At 42.9% G+C, this 24,295-nt stretch overlaps 1 protein-coding gene across 2 annotated transcripts; it reads right to left on the bottom strand.

The window, feature by feature from the left end:
• Nucleotides 1-416: 416 nt before the first annotated feature.
• HSDL1 (hydroxysteroid dehydrogenase like 1) lies at nt 417-24,218 on the bottom strand. Of its 2 annotated transcripts, XM_003418155.4 has the most exons (6): nt 24,133-24,218; nt 11,673-11,734; nt 9,760-9,991; nt 7,971-8,416; nt 7,533-7,760; nt 417-2,730 (listed from the first exon to the last, which is right to left on the bottom strand). In XM_003418155.4, the coding sequence occupies exons 3-6, from the start codon at nt 9,977-9,979 to the stop codon at nt 2,632-2,634; spliced, it is 993 nt and encodes a 330-aa protein (XP_003418203.1). In that variant the 5' UTR covers nt 9,980-9,991; nt 11,673-11,734; nt 24,133-24,218; the 3' UTR covers nt 417-2,631. The 2 variants fall into 2 exon arrangements, with proteins under 2 accessions (XP_003418203.1, XP_010596129.1); XM_010597827.3 differs by lacking the exon at nt 11,673-11,734 and having other exon boundaries at nt 24,133-24,215.
• Nucleotides 24,219-24,295: the final 77 nt, after the last annotated feature.

Here is a 24,295-nt window from a genome sequence, read left to right as displayed (position 1 = left end):
AAGACTGGTTCCCAAATGTAATGAGATTTTAAGTAATTGGTGTTGGAAAAAAGGCCCCTGAAAAGACTTGTCTCTACCTGCTGTCTCCCTTTTTTTCCTCCTACTCTTCCTGGAACCCACTCCACTCTAGCTTCAGCCCCTCCACTTGAATGAAATGGCTCAATCCCAAATTCAACGGTCAAAATCAGTCTTCATCTTACTCAACGTATCAGGAAAATGAGGTCAAGAAAACCACTTAGTAGTTTCAAAAGACATACTGAACACACTGTTATGTACAATTTTCTTGCTGAATTATTAGCTATCGATGAATTACTCACCACAGGTAGTCAAGGCTTCATTTTTGGTAACTTTTTATAATTGTTTCTTTGAGGGAGGGCAAAATGTATCTCCTATTTCAAACAACTAATTTACAAACATTTGGACCAAAGCCTCTTCCAAAAGAAGCAACAGCAACTGCTTTTATTTTTAAATTCTCAGTTTACAGATTAAGTTTCAAAGGTTCTTATTTCCCACATTCTCAGTAGGAAACCCCATCCACAAACCATGCTGCAACTAAGACTCTCAAATGAGCTCTGGAGGCAAAAAAGGAAAAAAGTACTTCATGAAGGATAGAAAACCTAAGGAAGAGTCTCAGTTCTGATCTTTCACTAAAGCGAAGGACAAGCTTCCACCACATTTGTACCAATCGGCACATCTACCTATATCCTGCTAAATAGAGAGTTCAAAAACATCACGGACATGGTTTACTTAGTCTCATCACATGACAATGATTCACGACCTCATTTATAAATATAAGACATCACGGCACCACATAAGTTTACTTATAATTCTCGGACGATATTTTTACATAAAGTTGCAGCTTCGTCTCACACACATCGATTAGAGTTCAGGTCAATGTGGCATGAGGTTAAATTTTTTCTAGCCTTAATGACCATAAATTAATTGTAGGTGAGGGAAAACGCCAAATGTGACAAAATAAAGGCTTCCAAGGAAACTCCATCAAAACATTCAGTGTTACATAGAATCTCCAGTTTGTAATTTTCCACATTTTATCCTCTTCTGTTATCAAGACATGGTCTATCAGTGGATGAACTTCTGGACTTAACCACTGCTCTTCTGAGTCCAAGTCATGGGTGGAAATACTGTAGCCAATGTCACTGACAAAACTGTGCGTATAACATAAAAGCAAACTAAGGCCTACTTATATCATCTCACAAGAAAACAATTCCATAAATCTCACTTTTAACTAATTTACTAGCTTCTGTATCAGTGTCACAATATCAGCTCTGAATTTTAAATATGCACATACTACCATATTCATACTGTGATTTACAGTTTTCAAAGCACTACATATGCGGTCCTTAAAAATGTTTGGCTTTATAAGCCCTGAACAAAAGAAACATTTCACAGTAGGTTTCAATGTTAACCCACGTTGTAGGGGTTTGTGCCTAATTATCTTCACACCAACAAAAGATTCACTATAAAGCATTAATTCATTATACAAATCAAGAAATGAGCTTCTAACATATTATCTCAACAGATACATCATTATCACAGACATAATTTATATGTATTTAACTACTATTCCACAAATACTTGATGTTTGTACCGATAACGCTACTGGAATGGAAGAAAAGGACATAGAAAAGTGTATGGAAACCAGAGATAGCAAGCTCTACCAAGGCCTACATTTCAGTTACGAGATGGAACGCAGGCTGAGCAATCACTACTTATCCACAATAATTATCTGTATAAATCAAGAGGTGACTCAGAGTCACCCAGTACATGTCCAAATCAAGGAATAAATTAATGTCACGGTTGATTAAAAAGAAAAACAGAATGTGCAAAGTAGTATTACCCAACAACCCAGTGCCGTCAAGGTAATATTATACGTGGCAAATGAACAGCACAGGACTGGGTAGGTTTGTTTAGTATGAAAAGGAATAATCTAGATTTTTAATACCCCGTAAGGTTCCACATTAAGCCACCTTGACAGGAAATCTTTTTTAAAGTAATTTACTCATAAATAAAATTGCTCATAGACACACATACACACCTCTGATGAAATCTCAGTGGAAGAGCAGCAGTTTCATACACAAACAACTAAAGCTACGCAACGTAACACACACATACATTCACTGCTAATAATACCAGCAATCTTAGTTATAAAGTCACACATTTACAAAGTCTTTCCTGATGAACATCTGAAAACCAAAACTGCCATTCGGCTAGTGAAATAGATATTTTCCCTTAAAAAAAAAATCTGAAATTACAAGAGCTGACAAGTCATATTTTAAGTATTTTTCAATTTCAGGTTGCGTTGGTTGAGAGAGCAGCATGATTCACACGACTCCTGAAAAGCTTAGGGGAAAAAATGCATTGAAATTTAGGTTTCTCCAATTAGTTCCTACACGACGATTGTTATTTGCTCTGTAACATTCAGGTGTTCCTCGAGGATTTCCCCACAGCATTCTCTAAAAACATCGTGTTTGCTTTGCAAATGACTCAACAGTATGCTAAATAACCAGTAATAACAAAAAATACATAAGATGAATTAATCATGTTCTTCCAAATGTCAGAATACCATAGGTTCCGGTAAGTTGGCGAAACTTCCTAAATGATGATCCAGGTTCATGCTTTGCAGGATAAGGCCTCCTTACGTAATGAGCGGTTGAGAATGTTTGCTCCCCACACCCAGAGCCACTCAGGCATGTACTGTGCAAAAAGAAACTAAAAATGAAAGAGAAAGAGGTCAGAAGGTTAGACCCCAAAACCATCAACACTGAAGTGCTAAAATCAGCCTAGGATTTAATCCAACATATACCCACTGATCACATTAAACACAACAAAGGAAAAAGTGCTTCAGGGCTACTATACTTAGCACCTAGTTATGCATAAGATCATACTCCTGGACTCTATGGGGAACAGAGAAGAAAAATGATCACCACTCAGCCCCTTTCTCCAGTGAGGCTGGACAGACGTAGACACAGAATACAAACACAGCATTGCTTAATGTGATATGAATAGTATGTTCATTATAAAATCATTCCAGAATAAAAGGCAGTTGATACAGAGAGATGCATACATGGTCAGTAATGCATGAGGAAACTGGGGTTTTAGGAGCAAGACGGAGGTAAGTTAAACAAGAAAACTTAGACACCAAGACACAAGACACTAGAGGCCCAGTATTTGGTTGGGAACCATGGGTAACTTCTTATCAAAATAACTAAGGCTTCTTTAAAACCCATTGCTGACAAATTGATTCCAAGTCATAGCAAACCTACAGGAGAGTAGAACTGCCCAGAAGGGTTTCCAAGTCTAAATCTTTACAGAGGTAGACTACCGCATCTTTCTCCCACAAAGCAGGTGGTAGATTCAAACCGCCTACCTATCGATTAGCAGCCAAATGCTTAACCACTGTGCCACCAGGGCTCCTTAAGGTTTCTCTGGACCCCTTTGAAGAGCCAGGATTTTATAGGGGAAATACCCGGATAGTGCTCCTTGGAGCCTGTGCCCTAAACAAACTGTTCCAAATCCAAGGCGATCTGAGCAGTGAGTGTCTGCTCCCTAGAGAGGAACCTGCAGGCAAGGCTAAACTGAACCACTAGAGAGTCAGATCCCCTTCAAAGTGGTATTTCTTGACATGTTTTTTCAGTACTTATTTAGTGTGGAAAGGAGCCCTGATGGTGTAACGCTTAAGCACTTGGCTGCTAACTGAAAGGTTGGCAGTTCGAACCCACCAGTCACTCCATGGGAGAAATATGTGGCAGTTTGCTTCCCTAAAGATTGTATCCTAGGAATATGAGCCCAAGAGACAGAAAAGGCCACATAAACCAGAGGCTCCATCAGCCTGAGACCGGAAGAACTAGATGGCGCCGGCTACCACCGATCACTGCCCTGACAGGGAACACAACAGAGAATCCCTGATGGAGCAGGAGAACATATCTTAAATTCTTGTAAAAAGACCAGGCTTAATGGTCTGACTGAGACCAGAGGGTCCCTGATGGTCATGGTCCCTGGACCCTTTGATAGCCCAAGATTGGAACCATTCCTGAAACCAACGCTACAGACAGGGATTAGCCTGGGCTATGAAATAGACAACGATGGTAAGCAGTGAACTTTGTGGCTCAAGTAGACACACGAGACTATGTAGGCGACTCCTGTCTGGTGGCAAGATGAGAAGCAAGATGGGGACAGGAGCTGGCTGAATGGACACGGGGAACACAGGGTGGAGAGGAGGAATGTGCTGTCTCATCAAGGGGAGAGCAGCTGGGAGTGCACGGCGGGGTGTGTACAGCTTTTTCCATGAGAGACTGACTTCATTTGTAAACTTTCACCAAAAGCACAATAAATAAATTTAAAAAAAAGATTGCAGCCTAGCTCTACCTAGTTCTACCCTGTCCTATAGGGCTACTGTGAGTGAGAACTGACTCAACGGCAACAGGTTTGGTTTTTTGGTTTTAGCAGGGAAGGGGCCGGCATCTAGAACTCGCTCTGTTCTTTAATTTCCACCCCTGGCCACTGTGTTTTTCCAGGGGAACAGCATCAGGTATACCGTGCCAGACACCTAAGGGTTTTCTTCTCCACATGCTCCTTCCCTCCAGCATCAAATTAGAGTCAAGGCTCTTCTAACTTATATAAATCAGCTAACAAGGAGAAAACCCATTCCCCATCACCCTCTACAGTCTTATTTCTTGACTGAGTTTACCTTACACATGGTCTCCATGTCCTCATCCTCTAAATACTTGTCAACACACTACAATCTGCCTTCTCCTGAAAATGCCTCCAAAAGTGTTTTCAGCAAGTCACTGAAGATTTCCAAGATACCACGCCCAGCAGGCATGTTCTGGTCCTTCTGTTACAGGACAGTGGCATCACCTGGCACTGATGACTACTCCCTCCTCACAGCCACCTCTCCCGTTGGCTTCCCTCCAACTACTCTCACCTGTTTTCCTACAAATCCCTCTGGCTGCCCTTCTCAGTCTCCTTTGCTGGGTCTTCTTCCACCACTGGCCCCTGAAACTCTGTAGCTCCTTGAGGCTCTGCCCTCAAACTCTTTTCTTATTGTTACAACCTCTCCTTGGGTGATGGCACCCACCTCTAGAGTTAACCATCCAGTTAGATGCTGGTGACTTGCACACCCTTATCTCCCATGCAAACCTCTCACCTGAGCTCCCACCTATCCACCTGCCAACTCCTCTTCTCCTTGTAAACATTTCCCAGGCCCTTTCAAATTAGCTATGTGTAAAACCCTCACTATTTCTCCCAAAACCTGATTCTCCCTCTTATGCTACCTATCTGAGTAACACCACTGAGTTTCCGAAGCCATAAACCTGAGACTATTTTGTGCTTCTTCTTCCTCTTCAGCCCTTCCACTTCCTCTTCATTCAACCCTTCCACTTCCTCTTCATTCAACCCTTCTCATCAATCTACCACCATATCTGGCCAAAAATAAACTACCATTCTTACTTCATTCATAATGTGGAAGACTAATTGAATAAACAACACAAAATAAAACTTCATGCAGTATGTTTGACATGTCAAACTCCATAAACAGTAAATTTCTTATATACAAGAGATTGAAAGAGGATTAAAATCTTGACAAAATTTAGATCTGCAAAATTCAACCTGGCAAGACCGCAGTCAGAAGAAATGATGACTACAAAAGAAAAATTACAGTGGCAAAAGCAATCAGAGAAATCTACTATGGATGAAAAGCAACTGATGAGATCAAATCTTTGTTGTAAAATTGAAAAAAAAATATTGACAACATTGAAAGTAGTTTGAGTAAATGAAAATAGGAAAAAATGCCAACAGTTTTTCTTGGCACAAAAAATATGTTTTCAAGAAAAGCTCATCAACGTGAACAAAGTTCAATTGTGATTAAAATACTGGCGTGTATAAACAGTGTTAAAAAGCAAAGATGTCACTTTGAGGACTAAGGTGTGCCTGACCTAAGCCAAGCCATGGTATTTTCAATCACCTCACATGCATGCGAAAACTGGACAATGAGTAAGACCGAAGAAGAAAAACTGCATTTGAATTATGGCGCTGGCGAAGAATACTGAATATACCACGGACTGCCAGAAGAATGAACAAACCTGTCTTTGAAGAAGTACAATCAGAATGCTCCTTAGACATGAGAATGGTGAGTGTATCTGATGTACTTTGCACATGTTATCAGGAGGGACCAGTCCCTGGAGAAGGACATCATGCTTGGTAAAGTAGAGGGCCAGCAAAAAAGAGGAAGACCCTCCATGAGATGGATTGACACAGTGGCTGCAGCAATGGGCTCAAACATAGCAACGATCGCAAGGATGGTCCAGGACCATACAGTGTTTCGTTCTGTTGTACGTGGCGTCACTATGAGTCAGAACTGACTCAACAGCACCTAACAACAACAATAAACAGTCAAAACACCTACCGAATCTAAACCCTATCCTCATTACATCTTCATTTCTAAGGGAACTCCAACAGCCAGCAGCATCTAAGACGACTTGTTTAGGTTTCTTTGCTTTCCTCAAGTAACTAAGGACCTGGAAATTGCCACTTAAATAAACTGTTTCTTCTTAAACTTTTTGCCAAATCCTTTGATAAAAGCAAAAATTAACCGTTGACTCACTTATCCATTTATTCGGTGGTTGTAAACCTAATACTGTTTATGTAAATAGTCCCAAAAATATGCATTTGGTAATTAAGAAAATGCTACATATTAGAAAAAATTTTTTTAAACAGGGCACATCTACATACTATGCCAGATAAAGAAATACAAGTCTATTACAATAAATCATCACATTCTCTATCTAAGAATCAAAATTTCAAAGATCAAAAATGTTTCTCTTTAAAACACTAAAAGGCTGCAATCTTTACCAGGCCAGAATAACGCACTTTAAAAAAAAAAAAAAAAATTCTATGCTTCTGGAACAAGGGGATTGCAGAACACCCTGAGATGCTATCTGACATACTGGTTACATAAAATAAAGACCTAGTTTATGTCTCATGGTGTTCAGATTACACTACTGACTTAGAGATACCCCTTCAAACGTTAGTAGAATCTTTTTTCCTCTGAAATTCCCATATAAATACATAGTATTTTTCTACTGCTACGACCTCATTAAGAAACCCTGGTGGCATAGTGGTTAAGAGCTACATCTGCTAACCAAAAGGTCAGCAGTTCAAATCCACCAGGCACTCCGTGGAAACCATGGGGCAGTTCTGCTCTGCCCTACAGGGTCGCTATGATTCAGAACTAACTGGACGCCAATGGGTTTGGGTTTTTTTTGGTTTTACCACCTACTTACTTACATTAAAGCAGCATATTTCATCTTCTAGGTGTCATAGAGATTAAACGTTTGAATAGTCTTAATATAATAATTCCACAAAAGAAAATTCAGTGCCTTAACCACAATCATCAAGAATCACATTCTATAATTCTCATCTTTCAGCACTGGGCTTCCACAGAGTCCTATGTATCATTTATAAAGGTTTGGGATGAATTAATCTCATTACAAGGGCAGAGAGCGTAGTGTTACCTGAATGGAATGGGACCAGTACCCTGGTGTCCTTTTTGAAATTCCAAGGGTAGAAACAGCATGATGTGCGTATACTTTGGGTGAAGGCACCAACCACCGGCATTTGCGCAGAAAGCTGCTGTGAGCAGTCATGTTGGTAGCTACGTAGAACGGGATCAGACTCTGTACAAAGATGCCTTTAGAAGCATATTCATATTGTAACGCTCTGCTGAAGTGGTCTAAATATGCCTGTTAAAACAGACAGGGGAAAAGGCTTAGTTTTCAGGAAATTGAAAGAATACCCAGAAAAAAAAGAAAACTTTGGTTACTATAACTTCAGGAAAAAACACAGTATAAGTAAACATGGTTGCTGACAAAGTACTCAACAAATCTGACCAAACAACTGTAATAAATCGTCTGTTGCATTACGATTTCACTTTCTAGTAGTTAATACATTACCTTAGAAGCAGAAAATGCGGCCAGCTGGGGAGTCGGCTTGCAGCAGGAGCCGGAAGAGACAGTGACGATAGCGCCTTTCTTTCTCTCCACCATCCCTGGTAACACTATATGGACCATCAAACTAGCTGCGGCGATGTTTACGTTAATGATGTCCCAGAGTTTGTCCTCGGAGACCTGAGTAAAGTACTGGGGGTAGGGGTAGAACACACCTACATTATTTACTAAGATGCCAATGTCTTTGTCTTTCAGGGCTTCTCGAATTGGGACGTAGATCTCACGGCCATTGCTGAAGTCTGCAACTATAATGTCAGTTTCCACTTTGTAAGTGTCAGCTATGTCTTTAGCAACAATTTGTAACTTCTCTTTGTTCCGACTGATCAGGACAATATTGAGACCACGGCTTGCCAGCTCTTCAGCATAGGCTTTTCCAATCCCACTGGTTGCACCTACAACGCAAGGGAGAAAGTGAACACACTCGTTTCATGGGGGGAACTTTTAAAATGGATCTGAATTTCAAATTCGCATGGAATCCAGACTTTCCAGAGCAATGGAAGCTGGATGAACACCTGAAACTATTCCCCTGAGATAATCTTTAAACCTTAAACCACAAGCCAAAAATGTCCCCAGAAGTCTTCTCAAAACTAAGTAATAGTTTAGCTCTACCAGGGAAGAATGTCTGCCTCGAGCACTGTGCTCTTTCAATATCTATGTATATGGAACCAAACTGACAACAGCTACTCGAAAGGCTAGATGAGAAACTCATGGGACAGTGAGTTTACGTTAATGGGGGAAGAATAACTCAGAAAAAGAGAATGAGTGACAGCGGTTGCACAACTTGAAGAATGTAATCAATGTCATCAAATTGTACGTGCAGAAATTGTTGAATTGGTGTCTGTTCTGCTATGTATATCCTCGGCGACAACAAAAATAAATTATTCAAAAAATGGATCTGAAATAGCCATTACCATGTTTAAGCAGAGAAAAATGCACACTTAAAATGAGTTTTAATATTTATGAGTCAAGGACAACAATGTTGAACCAATAGACAAATGATAAAAATCAGTTGTCAACACGTCAATTCCAACTCATGGCAACCCTGTGTGTCAGATTAGAACTGTGCTCCACAGGGTTTTCAGTGGCTGATTTTTCAGAAGTAGATTGCCAGGCCTTTCTCCCGAGGCACCTTTAAGTGGACTGGAGCCTCCAACCTTTGGTTAGCAGCTGAGCACGTTAACTGTTTGCACCATCCAGGGACTGATATATGCTAGTTAGAGGTTCTCCTAGACACCCTGACGGATGATAGATAAAGAGCTGTTTTACATTTACCAAGGTGATAGGACACACAGTATGGAGTCGTTTTCAAACTTGTATCTGGAGTGAATGTGTGCCAGGAGGTACTTTTTCTGGGGAACAATCATAAATTAAAATATTTAAAATAGGTGAAGCACTTCTGAAAATGGTGATGGTGTCCAAGGACAATTTCAAAACAGGGAGCAAAAAAGAAAGGTGAGGGGTTAGAAGGTGGGGCTGGAGTAGGACTGCGAATAGGAGAAGGCAGAGCGAGGAGAGGAGTCATGAGGAAAGTCCTTCCTAAGAAGAGGGCAGTACGACAACGGGAACATAACCATAACAGGGGTACTAACTTTTCTTTTTCAATCACCATGATCCGTAAAAGCATCACATTAAATTCAGAAGCTCTTTGAGTGATGCATCTGACTTAAAACACAACTTGAACAGAAAAGATGATTTCGACTTTAAATTAGGCAAGAATTGCAATCTCCTTTCTTACCACTAACAACCGCCCATCTTCCGTACTGCTTGATCAGATCCACTCTGCTCACCAAGCGAGGGATAAAATGCAGCCGGACCAGGCTGTAGAAGTCGCAGACAACAGTGATGCTCTTTCTGGCCGTATACCAGGCTCCAACCAAAGCTAGGGCTTCCATATAGCAATTGCAAGACCTGGCAATCTCCCTATACAACAGGTAGAAGCTGTCCACGGCAGCCATGGTGATGGAAACCTGCAGGGAAGGGAGAGACCTTCTTTGGTTAGTAAGTTAAATGACCATACAGTTTCAGTTAAGGAAGGCATCAAGAGACATGTGACCTTGAAAATTTTGAATTCCAGTAACAGTTACTTTTCAAATGCACGTAGCCTGTGGATCCAAACCAAAAAACACCAAACCCAATGCCATCGAGTCAATTCCACCTCACATAGAACCTCCCCATAGGATTTCCAAGGCTGTAATCTTTACGGGAGCAGACTGCCACATTCTTCTCCTGCAGAGCGCCATTAGGGCTCCTCAGTCTGTGGATCCAGTCAATTTATCATCGTATTACTTGAGAGCTATCGCTTAAAACGAAGCCCTGGTGGCACAGTGGTTAAGAGCTCAGCTGGTAACCAAAAGCTCGGCAGTTCAAATCCACCAGCTGCTCCTTGGAAACCCTATGGGGCAGTTCTACTCTGTCCTATAGGGTTGCTGTGAGTTGGAATCGACTTGATGGCAATGGGTTTTTTTGTTCGTTTTTTATGGCTTATAAAGTGCTTTTCTTCCAAGAAAATTAACCAACAAAACTACCCAGAGTCATCAAATTCCTACTAAGATCCAAAAAATCATAACTTATATGCACTAATATGTCTCCGGAGTCCCTGGGTGGCACAAATGGTTGAGTGCTCGACTGCTACCTGAAGGGTCAGCAGGTGGAACTCACCTAGTGTCTCTGTGGAAGAAAATGCCTGGCAATCCGCTCCCATAAAAGCTATAGTCAAGAAAACCCTATGGGACAGTTCAACTCTGGTACATGCGGTCTCTGAGTCAGAATCGACTCAACCGCACACAATAAAACATACGTCATAGAGCGACCACACAGATGGGAAGTTGTGTAAGGAGAACATCTTCCCCCTGAAACATTTTTTTCCCTAAGAATTTAAAGACTTGTGTAGTAAAAAGACCCTAGCAAGTGTTCACCCAAGGCACAAGAATTGATCTCCCTTCATCTGGAGCAACAGAGGAAGGAGAGTCAGGAACAGGAGGAGGATATGGAATGTACAGCTAATTGCCTTCATGAACAACAGCCTCCTTGGCCAAGACACCAGAAGAACTAGACACTGCCTGGCTATCATTACTGAACATTTTGATCAAAGATTCTGCAGATGAATCCTGATCAAAGGGGGAAAATGCAGAGCAGAGTTTCAAATTTTCATGGACTCCAGAACTTCCTGGAGCCACTGAGAATGGATAAACTCCTGAAACTACTACCCTGAGATAATCTTTAAACTCAAAACCAAAAATATCCCTTCAAGTCTTCTTAAAACCAAACAACAGTTCAGCTTAACTAGTTAAAAAAGGTCTGCCTTGACCATTAAGCTCTTTCAAGAACTATCTATATGGGATCAAAGTGACAAGACCAAGTTGACAGATTTGACAGGAACCTTAGGAGGCAGTGAGTTTATGTTAATGGGGGAGGAAGAACTCAGAAAAGGCAGGTGAGAATGGTTGCACAAGCCTAAGAATGTAATGAGTGTCACTGAACTGTATGTATAGAAACGGTTGAATTGGTCTACATTTTGCTGCATATATTCTCAACAACAAAATATTTTTAAAAAAATTTTAAAAACCCTAGCAACAAGTAACTGACTATAAACAGGGTTTCCAAGTTTTTCCTGCTCTGAGTCACTGTCTACCCTTGGTTTTCTCTCACCTTGTCTCTGCCAGCTCCGGTCCTGCAAGAGTCTGCTGCTCTGTCTTTCTCTTAGGGCCAATCTGTGAACAAAGACCAATAAGAAACAAAGTCCTCATCTTCTCCCTGTAGCTCAGCTGGGAAAATGATACACAACTAAGATACAAGCTTTTACAAATTAAGAAAACGTTCCTGGCTACGATTACTGAACATTTGGATCAGAGATTCTATAGAAGAATCCTGATCAAAAGTGGAAAACGCAGAACAGAATTTCAAATTCTCATGGAATCCAGATTTTCTGGAACCATGAAGGCTGGATGAACTCCTCCATTTTCTCACCTGTAAACAGGGTCAATAATAGAGTCTCAAGCAACAAAATGAAATATAGTTGTGTACAAGCATTTTGCAAACTCCAGAGCAGGGCTGTCCAATAGAACTTTCTACAGCAATGGCATGTTCTAGACCTGCACCACCCAATATGGCAGCCACTAACCACATGTGGCTACTGAGCACCTGGAGTGTGGCTGGTATGACACAGGATCTGGGTTTTTCATTGCATGTTGGGCAACTGGAGTGCTTGCTGGGTGTGAGGGCGTAAGGGGACCGATCATACTGCTTCCTCTCAAGGATTTCTTCATATCCCCTAATTCTTCCCCTTAGCTTGAGCCCTAAAAAAGCACCCCAAAAGGACTTTGAAACCCATCTACACTATGAAAAAATGTCTAATTACAGACTGAGGTGGGAAAGCCTGTGTGGGGCCAAGGAGGGCAAAGCCTCCAGCTAAAGAGGGAAAACACACAAAAGGGGGAAAATGCAGAATTTCAAATTCTCATGGAATCCAGACTTTCTGGAGCCATGGAGGCTGGATGAACCCCTGAAACTAATCAAGGTAACTTAATTGTACATGTAGAAACTATTGAATTGGCATGTTTTGCTGTGTATATTCTCAACAACAAAATAAATTACATTTAAAAAATTAAAAAAAAACACAAAACTCCTTCTGCAGGGAATCCCTGTCTAGGCAGCAAAGTATTCACCAAACACAAAAGAGCCTCATCGCAGAATTCAAAACATGCAGACCAGCGTGTGTTTCACCCAAGTCCCTGCCTCCCTCAAGATTTAGCTAGAAGGTGCACCCCTTTTCCTGCCCCTTCTTTTATTAAGGAAGATTTCATCACATGGGACAAAATCTATCTAAGTTAGCTTAGAGAAAGGGGGCAAACTGCAAAGATACCAGTGACCATTAGGAAGCCCAAGCCCAGGAGACAGGCAGGGTGGGTGGGATGAGACAACAGCCACCTAGCCATGATCTTGACCTTCCTCTCCCTGGCATCTGCCTGGGGTTTCATCTTGGCCACTCTCTCTTTTTCTCTCTCTCTCCCTCTCTGCAAACCACCCTCAGCTCCACGTGTGAAGTACACTTGACCTTCCAACACCACTTCAGCCTGTCTTGGCATCTCTACTCCAGATCCTGGTAGACTCTAGCTGGCCCACCTCAGTTCAGGTACCACAATGTGACTAATCAGCTGGGGCAGGGGCGGGGGGGAAGGTACAGGGAGGAAGGTGCCATATGTATTTGGGGTGCAGCATCTTCAAGACTGTGAGTGGGGCAGGTGCTGCGGGAATGAGGAAACGAGAAGACCCTGTACTAAATCTGCACCCTCTCCTTCGGCCACATGCATTCATTAGAATTGTCTTGTGTTTGTAACACCGCCTACTGGTGGAGCTCCTCTAGGGCAGAGGCCAATCTTACTCCCCTCTGTTCCTCCAGCACCTCCCACAGCTCCTGGCACAGAGAAGGAGCTCCATGAATACTGGATTAAGCTGCACTAGCCAGTCCTTCACTGCAGCTCACAGGCCACAGTATGTCCTATCTTGCTCTCAGTCTTCACATGGCAGGAACATATACACAGTCCTCTGATCCTTGACAGAAGGAAAAGCTGAGGGGATACAACCCTCTAGGGCCCTTCTGCTCAGCCCAGCAGAGAGTGTTTTGAGTGCAGAGCTGACTGAAGAGCAGTTGTGTCAGGTGGCTTCAATCTCATCTTGGCCTGGCTCCTCAACTCCACCCCTCAGCTGCCCAGTCACCATCTTGTCAGCAGGAATGTGCTATGAAATGTCAACATTACAGTTCTACCATAGACAAGTACCCTAAATGTATATCATGGCTAATCAGAGGAGGACTGATGGGATGAAAGGCCTGGTCCTCAGCTTGATGTAAGGAAATGTGATTTACCTTTCCTCAGAGGCAACTCAAGGTGGAGGGATCCAAGTTGCACTAACCAAACTCACAGAAGACCAATAAATCAAAGACTGATTTATTTATGCATGTTGTTATCATTGTTAGGTGCCATCAAGTGGGTTCCGATTCATAATGACCCCATGCACAAGAGAACAAAACACTGCCCAGTCCTGTGACATCCTCACGATCATGGATATGTTTCAGTCTATTGTTATGGCCACTGTGTCAATTCATGTTGTTGAGGGTATTCCTCTTTTTCACTGACCCTCTACTTTACCAAGCATAATGTCCTCCTCCAAGGACCAGTCCCTCCTGATAACATGTCCAAAGTGAGCAAGATGAAGTCTCACTATCCTCACTTTTAAGGAGCATTCTGGTTGTACTTCTTCCAAAACAGACTTGTTCATTCTTCTGGCAGTCTATGGTATAACCAATATTCTTCACCAACATCATAATTCAAGTATATCAATTTTTCTCTGGTTTTTCTTATTCACTGTCCAGCTTTTGCATGCATATAAAAAAAAAAAATGAATATACCACGGCTTGGGTCAGGTGCACCTGAGTCCTGAAAGTGGCATCTTTGCTTTTTAACACTTTAAAACTCTTTTGTTACCAAATTTTTATCTTTAGTTTTTTGATGGCATGTGCTTTCAGTATTAGAATGTATGCTTACTAATTGAGTGTTTAAATTTTTGGTTGGTAGTATGAATTTTGAAAAATATGATCTGGTAATACAAGCTACCAATAAGGTGAGTGGCACTGTGGTGTCACAGATCCGTAGTATGACAATATACCAATAAGAACGAAACAATTTATTGCAGGTGCCTTTCCATTAGGTTGGAAACGCTGGTGGCATAGTGGTTAAGAGCTACAGCTGTTAACTAAAAGGTTGGCAGTTCAAATCTACCAGCTGCTCCTTGGAAATCCTATGGGGCAGTTCTACTCTGTCCTATAGGGTCACTATGAGTCAGAATTGACTCGACAGCAACAGGCTTGGTTTGGTTTTGTTTTTTCCATTAGGTTACATGGGGAACTTCTGACTCTGCAAATATGACACAGAAAAAACAAAACGAACCCATCAGAGCTCCCTAAGTATCACACAGGAAAGCTGTAATCATGGTTGCAAGCTTCATCTCACAGAAATAAAGGGGAAAAAAGGAAAAAGTTTACAAATTTCACACAACCAGGAACTATCACCCAATAGAATGCTCAGTCTACGTTAACAATGAGGCTCCAACTCAGGTGTAATCTTAATGCACTTCAAAAGGGACCCACCTTGGTGCTAAATGCATTGGAACTGCAATAACGTACTACCTATGAGGTCCAGAAGCACAAAAAGTGGCTGGTGTACCCTGAAACCAACAGTAACTAAAGAGTTAAAGCAGTCGTTTGCTCACTGTTTATGCATAGTGATCGTTAAGGTTGTACGTCAACTTGGCTGGGCCATGATTCTAAGTGGTTTGGCAATTATGACACTGTTTGGCAGTCAGATAATTATGTGATCACCTCCATGATGAGATTTGATATAATGTGGTCACCTCCATGAGTGAATCTGCTGTGACAGCCAATCAGTTGAAAGGGAGTTTTCTTGGGGATGTGGCCTGCATCCAACATAAGTGTACTTTCTGGCAAGGCTCATGGGCTTTTGCTCACACTGGATCCTACAGCTGGATCCTGCTCATCTGACCTCCAGTTCTTGGGACTTGAGCTAGCAGCCTCCCAATCTTGGGATTCATCAGTCCTTGAGCCTGAGCCCTGCTGTCTGACTTACTGATCTCGGGTTCACCAGGCCCTGTGGCTACGTGAATCAGGAGAAGCCTCCAGCCTGACCCACGTTCCAGCCTCTACAACCACGTGAGCCATTTCCTTGATATAAATTTCTGCGTATATTTATATGCTTTACTGGTTTTGCTTCTCTAGAGAACCTAGCCTAAGATGCATAGTAAACAAAATAGCCAAGAAGCCTAGGTGTGCATGGTCACTGGTCTATAGGAATGTCTACATGGGAGCCTATGTGGAAAACCAAACTACTAAACAGTAACGAAGGAGCCCCGGTGGTACAACGGTTAAGTGCCCAGCTGCTAACTGAAAGGCTGGTGGTTCAAACCCACCTAGCAGCTCTGTGGGAGAAAGACCTGGTGATCTGCTCCCATGGAGATTATAGCCTGGAAACCTCTATAGTGCAGTTCTACTTCATCCCATGGGGTTGCTACGAGTCGATAATTGACTCGGCAGCACCTGAAAACAACAAAATGCCAATGAAGAATACAAGTCACTGTCAGATACCAAGGACACCATCATGAATAAGCCAGGACTGTGTACCATGCCTGTGTACCCAGAATTCACAGACAGATAAGCAGGGCCACTGCAGAGCAATGGAGCAAGGGTGCTTTTGAAGAGAGGGTCATGTGTCTCGAAGTACCGGTGAGACTTTGTCAGGCAGAGAAGGAGGGGCATCCTGGGGTATCCCAAGGACAGCACTGTCAAAGACCCAGCCCGCTCAGGAAACAGTGTAAATTCTAATGTGATTACAGGCCAGGATGTGTGCAGAGCCATGTCAACGGGGCTGGGAGGTAAGGCCAGAGTGTGGCAGGCCTTTACACCAAGCTGAAGCATTTGGGATGAATCCTTGGCATCAAAGGAGAGGGTCCATCAAGTTTGTTTCCAGAAAGCAATTGGCAGCAGTGGAAGGGGCTGTTGTAACAGTGCAGGCAAGAAGTGATGGGGCTGAGCCCAAGTCTTCCTAGTTAGGCATAGAGAACAGCAGCTGAGAGCACAGGGTACTGGGACCCCTGGCTGCTGTTTATGCACACCCCACATCATCGCACCTAAGTTTATACCCTGATGCACCATAAATGGAAAAGAATGGGAAATTATAAATTCATTACATTTTTATCTCTATCCTGTTCCCTGCCCTTAAGCACATGACGGGAAATACAGCCTTTCTACTGAAAGAAGTAATCAGTCCTTCCCCCAAAACCATTAAATTGCAGGAAGGCTTGTGGCCTTTCACTGAAACACAGTTTTAAAGGTATAATAACACACTTAAGTCTAGAAACCTGCCAGATATGTGCAGCTATCAAGCAGCATTTAACTTGTTTTGGGGTCTGGCTGGCTAATTTTTCTGTGGATTAAAAAAAAAACAAAACCAAACCCATTGCTGCCAATTCAATTCCGACTCATAGCAACCATATAGGACAGAGTAGAACTGCCCCACAGGGTTTCCAGGGAGCAGCTGTGGGTTCAAACTGCTGACCTTCTGGTTATCAGCCGAACTCTTAACCACTGCACCACCAGGGATGGATTAGTTAGTTAAAAGCATTAGTCTGTAACTAAGAAAAGCCCATTCTTTAGAAAGCAATGTTAAAACAATTAAAAATGTTTTAGAAAACTAAAACATCAGTGCAGGAAACAAGAGAGAATCAAATAAGAGGAAAAGAGTAAATCAGAACTGTCATCAAAATACGAAGACGAGCGATTCTTTCAGCATCTTTTACTTCTGCAGGGCAATATTCACGAGGGCTATACTCATCACAAAAAGGTAATAGTACAACAGTGTCATGGGAGACACATGACCAACACTGCAGAGAGCAAAGTCACCTCTTCAAAGAACCACTGCTCTGGCCTGTAACATTATCCTGACCTACAGTTTAGCTGACTCAGCCCAGCAGGACAAAACGCAGTAAGACCAAAAGAAGAACCTTCATGAGTCAGTGGTTCTGGGAGAGAAGCCTTGGCTGAAGCTTAGGCATCACCAAGCTATCCAAATGGATGGTCTGGGGTGGGTAAAAGAACATAAAACAGGTGGTCCAAAGTGTCTCTAAAGAAAATAAAGCAAGTAGGATAGGAAAAAGACAATGCACTAGCAAATGATAGTGTGGTGGACTGAATAATGGCCCTTCAAAGATGTCCTGACCCTAATCCCCAGAACCTATGAATATGCTACTTTACATGGCAAAAGAGTCTGTGCACATGTGATTAAGTTAAAGACCTTGAGATGGGGAGGCTAACCTGGTGGGCCCTAAATGTAATCACCCTGTCCCCATTGCAATGCAGTCCATTCCAACTCATAGCAACCCTATAGGACAGAGCAGAACTGCCCCATATGGTTTCCAAGAAGCGCCTGGCAGATTTGAACTACCAATCTTTTGGTTAACAGCCAAAGCTCTTAACCACTATACCACCGGGGTTTCCAATGTAATCACAAGGGTCCTCGTAAGAGGGAGGCAGGAGAGTAAGGGTAGAGAAGTGGATGTGAGAACAGATGCAGAGGTCAGAGAGAGAGATGTGAAGTTGGGGTGCTGCTGGATTCAAAGACAGAGGAAGGAGCCACCAGGCATGGAAAGCAGGTGGCCCCTAGAAGCTCACAAAGGCAAGGAACAGATTGTCCCTCAGAGCCTCCAGAAGGAACCAGCTCTGCAGACGCCTTGATTCAGTTCAGTGACACTGATTTTAGACTTCTGACTTTCAGAGCTGTAAGATAATAAATGTGTGTTGTTTCAAGCCGCTGTACAGGTAGTCCCTGACTTAAGACATATTTGAGTTACGACAAACTGCACTTACGATCACTCGTTTTTGGGTTTTTTTCATATATCTTATTCTTAGTAATATGCACTACATACATTGTTGCAGCATGTAATTGTTATTCTCAAATGTAATGATTCCAACCTCCAAAAACAAATCAAGATCAGATTTATAAAGATTAAAAAAACCTGATAATAAAAACTAATAATAATGAAAACTAAAAAAAAGTGAAGTATTCGACTTATGTCAGGATCAACTTAAGAGGAAGTAGCTGTCAGAACAGAACCCCGTCACTTAAGTCAGGGACTACCTGTATTTGAGTTAACTTGTTGTAACAGCAATCCAAAAAAAACTGAACTCACTGCCATCGAGTTGATTCCACTCATAGAAACCCTGAAGGACAGCGTAAACTGCCCCACATGGTTTCCAAGGCTGTAAATCTTTACGGAAGGAGACTGCCACATCATTCTCCCTCGGAGCAGCTGGTGGGTTCAAACTGCCAACCTTCTGGATAGCAGCCGAGTGCTTAACCACTTTACCACCAGGCCTCCTTATAACAGCAACAGGAAATTTAAGAGATAACACTGCCCTAAAGGCGAGCAACCCTGTAGGATAGAGGAGAATTGCCCCACAGGGTTTCCAAGGAGTGGCTGGTGGGTTCCAACTGCCAACTTCTTTGGTTAGCAGCCGTAGCTCTTAACCACTGTGCCACCATAGCTCCGTAATAGCCCCATGTCCTCTCCTGGATTCACTTCCAGCACTTACTGATAAAAAAAAAATAAGTACCTATAATGGCAGGCCCCGGTGAATGAAGACCTAACACCTGTGAGCCCCTTCCCTTTCCAGGCCGGCGCCCTGATCTCGGGTCTGTATTCCTCTCTGCCTCACTCACCCATTTGGCACTTCTTGTTGTTGGGTGCCATGAGTCGATTTAGACTCCTAAGGCTGCCATGTGACACAGAAGAACTGCCCCATAGGGTTTCCTAGGCTGTAATCTTTAAGGAAGCAAATCAACAGATCTTTCTCCTGCAGAGCTGCTAGGTGGGTGTGAACTGTCAACCTTGCAATTAGCAGCCAAGTGCTTAACTGTTGCGCCACCAGGGCTCCTTATACGGCACTTGCTCTTTGCAATACGGCACTTACCACACACTAATTTGGATTTTATTTAAAGGCTTAAGTCTGTTTACATCTTGGTTCCCCAACTACAGCACAGGCCTCTTAGGGATAGGAAATGCATCTAAAACTAATTCTTCTGTAATTTTTTTTTTAATTGAAAAACACCTTGCTATCAACCAAATTGTATCCTCCAAAAATGTATGTCGTAAATCGTAACCATTATACCTGTGGTTATAATCCCATTTGGGAACGGGTTTCCTTTGTTATGTTAATGAGGTAGTTTTAGTATATGGCCTGTCTTAAATCAATCTCTTTGGAGACATAAAAGAGCAGATTAAGCTAGCAATCTGAGATGGGGGAAGACAAGACGCCAAGCCACAATAAGATCACTAAGGAGCCAAGGAACAAGGACCTTCCCCCAGAACCGCAGAGAAAGCTTTCCTTTATACCCGGCACCTTGAATTCAGATTTATACTGCGAGAAAATTTAATTTCTTGTTAAAGCTGACCACTTCTGTTATTTCTGTTATAGCAACACTAGATAACTAGGACACACATTCAATAGTGTATTAAAACTATTACGCGTATAGTTTAGGAGTAATAAAACACCCATGCAGCCACCACCCTACTTAACAAATGAAAGTTTTTAGAAGCCCCATATACGCTTCTTCCTGTTCACACCCTCTTCGTCCACACTGAAGGTAACCATTTCCTTGCTGTCTTTTTTTTTTTTTTTAATAGTGGTAACCCCACTCCCCACCCCCAAGCATGTATTCTGAAACGACAGTATTATAGTATTGTTCAATTCTGCCTGGTTTGAACTTCATGTAAAAGAATCACACAGTGACTTGTGTCTTTCACTCAACATTGTTTTGGTATTGATCTGTGATGATGCCTGTAACTTAGTTCACACACTTCCACTGTGTACAGTTTTTCACAGTATCAACAGTTCACAACTCACATATCCATTGCCAATGGGCATTTGGGTTGCTCTTGTTTTTATTTATAATTATGAACAGTGCTACTGTGAACATTCTTGAACGTGCCTCCCAGGCACACGAACAAGGGTTTCTCCAAGGTACAAGGCCTAGGAGTTGAGCTGCTGGGTCACAGGCCATCCATGCATTAAACTGGATACTGCCAAGGTAGTTGAACCAATCTACACTCCCACAGCATCCTCACCAATGGCAAGCATTGTCCACCTGTTCTCCTCTGCCAATATGGAATTGCAAAATCGTATCTCGTTATGGTTTTAATTCACATTTCACTGATTACTCATGAGGTTGAAATTCTTTTATTTCAGTGCCATTTGTGTTATCTATGAAATGCCTGTGCTATCTCTTGTCCATTTTTCTAGTGTGGTCTTCTTTCAGAATTAGAAGAAATCTTTACCTATTCTAGATGCTAGTTCTCCATGTTTTCTGTCTCTTTATAGCTCTTTTGATGAACTGAATGTCTTAATGTAGTCAAATTTATCAATCTTATCCCTTCATGTTTTGCTTGTTGTTTTGTTTCAGAAATTCCACTTTCGTCCCATGTCACGGAAATATTTTCTAAAAGCTTACAGTTTTTGCTTTTCAGATTTGTTTTTAATCTTCCTGGAACTTTGTGAAAGCGTGAGGGTGAGATCTCATACATCTTTAATACTCCTCCACCGCACTTTCCATGGTGCTCTGTATACAGTATCTACCTAATAAATACAATCAAATACTGCTTTGTGTTCAAAGCTCACATTTCACTCTCACAGAGGAAAAACTGAAGAAGCTTCTCAAACTTTGTGTCAGCACTTTGAAAAAGTTATTATTGGTGTATCATGACTTTTTGGAATTTCCTTACATTCCTTTGCCAATTTTTGGTACAGCAGTAAATTGAAAAGTGGAAGAGCTGAGAGGAAAGACCAGCAACATGGAAGTTGGAAAACCAGATTCTCAACCAAGATCCAATACTCCTGACTTTCATGTCTCTGTGTAGCAAGAATTAAAATAATAATGGTACCCCACTCCTGAATGTATACACAAGAGCTGAAAACTTATGTTCACACAAAAACTCGTATATGAATGTTTATAGCAGCACTTTTCACAACAGCAAAAAAGTAAAAACAACCCCTATGTCCACCTATTGCTGAATGCATAAACAAAATGTGGTACATCCATACAATGGAACATTGCTGAGCCATAAAAATGAATGAAGTACTGGTACATGCTAAAACATGGGTGACCCTTAAAAACATTATGCTGAGTGAAAGAAGCCAGACACAGAAGGCTATGAATCACATGACTTCATTTATACAAAATGTCCAGAATAAGCAAATCCATGGAGACAGAAAGTAGATCAATGGTTGCCAAGGGATGGGGGAAGGAGCCCCAGTGGCATAGTGATTAAGTGCTTGGTTGCTAACTGAAAAGTCAGTGGTTCGAACCCACTAGTCACTCCTCAGGAGAATGATGTGGCAGTCTACTTCCGCAAAGATTACAGTCTTAGAAACCCTACGGGGCAGTTCTAACCTGTCCTATAAGGTCACTATGAGTCTGAATCAACTCGATGGCAATGGGTTTGGTTTTGGCGGGGTTAAGGGATGGGGAGATGGGGGAACTGGAAGTGACTGCTAATGATACTGGATTTCTCTTGGGGGTGATGAACATGTCCCGGAATTAGACAGTGGTGACGGCTGCACAATATCATGAATATAATAAAAACCACTGAATCGTACATTTTAAACTGGATAAAATGGTGAAATTTTGTTATGCCAATTTTATCACAATAAACAACTATCTGAAAAGAAATAATAATAGCAGAACCAGTTTGCTGAACTCTATGTCCTTGGTTATGAGTATGGTAACTAAGACAATGAGGGCATTAGTGGTTTAATGGTTGAATTCTCCCATTCCATTCGGGAGACCTGGGTTTGACTCCCGGCCAATGCACCTCATGCGCAGCCACCACCCATCTGTCAGTGCAGGCTTTCATGTTGCTATGATGCTGAATGGGCTTCAGCAGAGCTTCCAGAGTAAGACAGACTACGAAGAAAGGCCTGGCAATCTACTTCCAAAAATCGGCCCATGAAAACCCTGTGGATCACAACAGTCCAATCCAAAACTGATCATATGGATGGTGCAGGACTGGGAAGTTTCACTGAGTTTTGCATGGGGATGCTATGACTCAGGGGCCAACTCAATGGCAGCTGAAAACAACAACAATTGAGACCACAGACACTGGGAAAGGACACTGAGGTGGAATCCAGGCTCTCCATTTAAAAGCTTTGTGTCTTAAGTGAAGGTGAAGTTACTTCACCTCTTTGCTTCCCTTACACTATCTGTAAAATGTGGATAATAGTTCCTAGCTAATATCATGAGAAATAAATGAGGTAATACATATAAAACACTTAGAACAGTGCCTGAACCATAAGTGGCCAATAAATATTAGCTATTTTTTTTTATTAGCCACTATGGAAGCTCTGGTGGCATAGTGGTTAAGAGCTGCTCACCGGGTCTGCAGTTCGAATCCACCAGAAGCTCCTTGGAAACTCTATGGGGCAGTTCTACTCTCCTATAGGGTTGCTATGAGTCAGAATCGACTCAACAGCAATAGGTTTGATTTTGGTTTTTATTAGCCAGTGTTATTCAGTGTTCTATGTTACCCATAAACTATCCGTAGCCAGAGCCGAAACTAAGTGCTGACTGTGCAAAACACTCTTAGTGCTTTACCCTCTACCCTGACTTTATTCTCTCATCAATCTCATAAGGTAGGGTTACAATCATCCCCAGTGGACAGATAGGGAAATTGAGGCACAGAGAAGTAAAATGACATACCCAGGAGCCCACAGCGAAGAAGCTGCCGGAATTCAGACCAAGGTCTACCCAAGTCCCGAGCCCTGGCTGGAAGCCTTCACGCCAGGCTGCCTCCCAGTAACCTGCACACACTCGAGGTGCTGCAGCTGTCTGGATGCCAGGCCGTGTCTGGGCTACAAGATCCTTTAGAACAGGGACCTTCCCTCTAGCACTTCAAAGGGAACCTGGCAGGGCCGATCACGAGGGAAGCATCTAGACAAACGATCCGACTATTAGGAATTGCTGCTGCCTTTTAACAGTTCTATTCTTCGGAATCATTTCCAGTACAGAAAAAAAGACAATAAAATCCTACTCCAACCAAACCGTCTAGAATAGAAAATAAAGCTGACAAAGCTGGTGACTCGAAAGCCTCTCCAGGGAGGAGCCCGTTAGAGTCTAGGGGGAGAGAGGGGTTCGTGCTGGGGGAAGGTGGACCCGCCAGAACTGCCGGATCCTAAAGGGGGGGATTAGAAGTGGGGGGGTCCGCTGGTGTGCAACGCGGAGGGGGGGCGCATGGAGATGGAGTCTAGGGAACGGGGCGTTCCGGGATTTGGGGGGACGGGCCAGGGTGACTAGTCTCGAAGGAGGGGGTGCTGAGGGCGGGTATTTGAGGTAAGAGTGGAGCGGGAGTTCCGGAGGGGGGGTTCCGAGGAAGCCAAGGGGACGACCCTGGGGGGCGTGGTTGGGGGCTCTGAAGGAGGCTCGCGCCAAGGACCCAGCGGAGGCTGGAGACCGAGGAGAGGGTTGGATCGAGGGTGCGAGGGGCGCGGTACCTGCAGAGGCGGCGCAGTCTCCGGCCCAGTCCCTCCAGGCCCGCGCGGCCACCGCCCCCGTCACCGCCGCCGCAGCTGCCGCCGGGCACGCCCCCACGTGACCGCGCACGCGCAGGGGGCGGAGCCATGCAGGGCCCGCCGCCGGCACCGTGGCGCGCCGGCA

This window comes from Loxodonta africana, chromosome 21 (assembly GCF_030014295.1).
Source record: "Loxodonta africana isolate mLoxAfr1 chromosome 21, mLoxAfr1.hap2, whole genome shotgun sequence".
NCBI lineage: Eukaryota > Metazoa > Chordata > Mammalia > Proboscidea > Elephantidae > Loxodonta > Loxodonta africana.
Note: the sequence above shows the minus strand (reverse complement) of the source record. Positions and strands in the feature narration are given on the sequence as shown.

Coding starts and splice junctions, on each gene's coding strand:
- HSDL1 (XM_003418155.4), bottom strand. CDS start 9,979: ATGGCTGCCGTGGACAGCTTCTACCTGTTGTATAGGGAGATTGCCAGG. Junction 8,417..9,759: donor AAGATGGGCGGTTGTTAGTG/GTAAGAAAGGAG, acceptor CTTGCGTTGTAG/GTGCAACCAGTGGGATTGGA. Junction 2,731..7,532: donor ACTGGTCCCATTCCATTCAG/GTAACACTACGC, acceptor TTTCATTTTTAG/TTTCTTTTTGCACAGTACAT.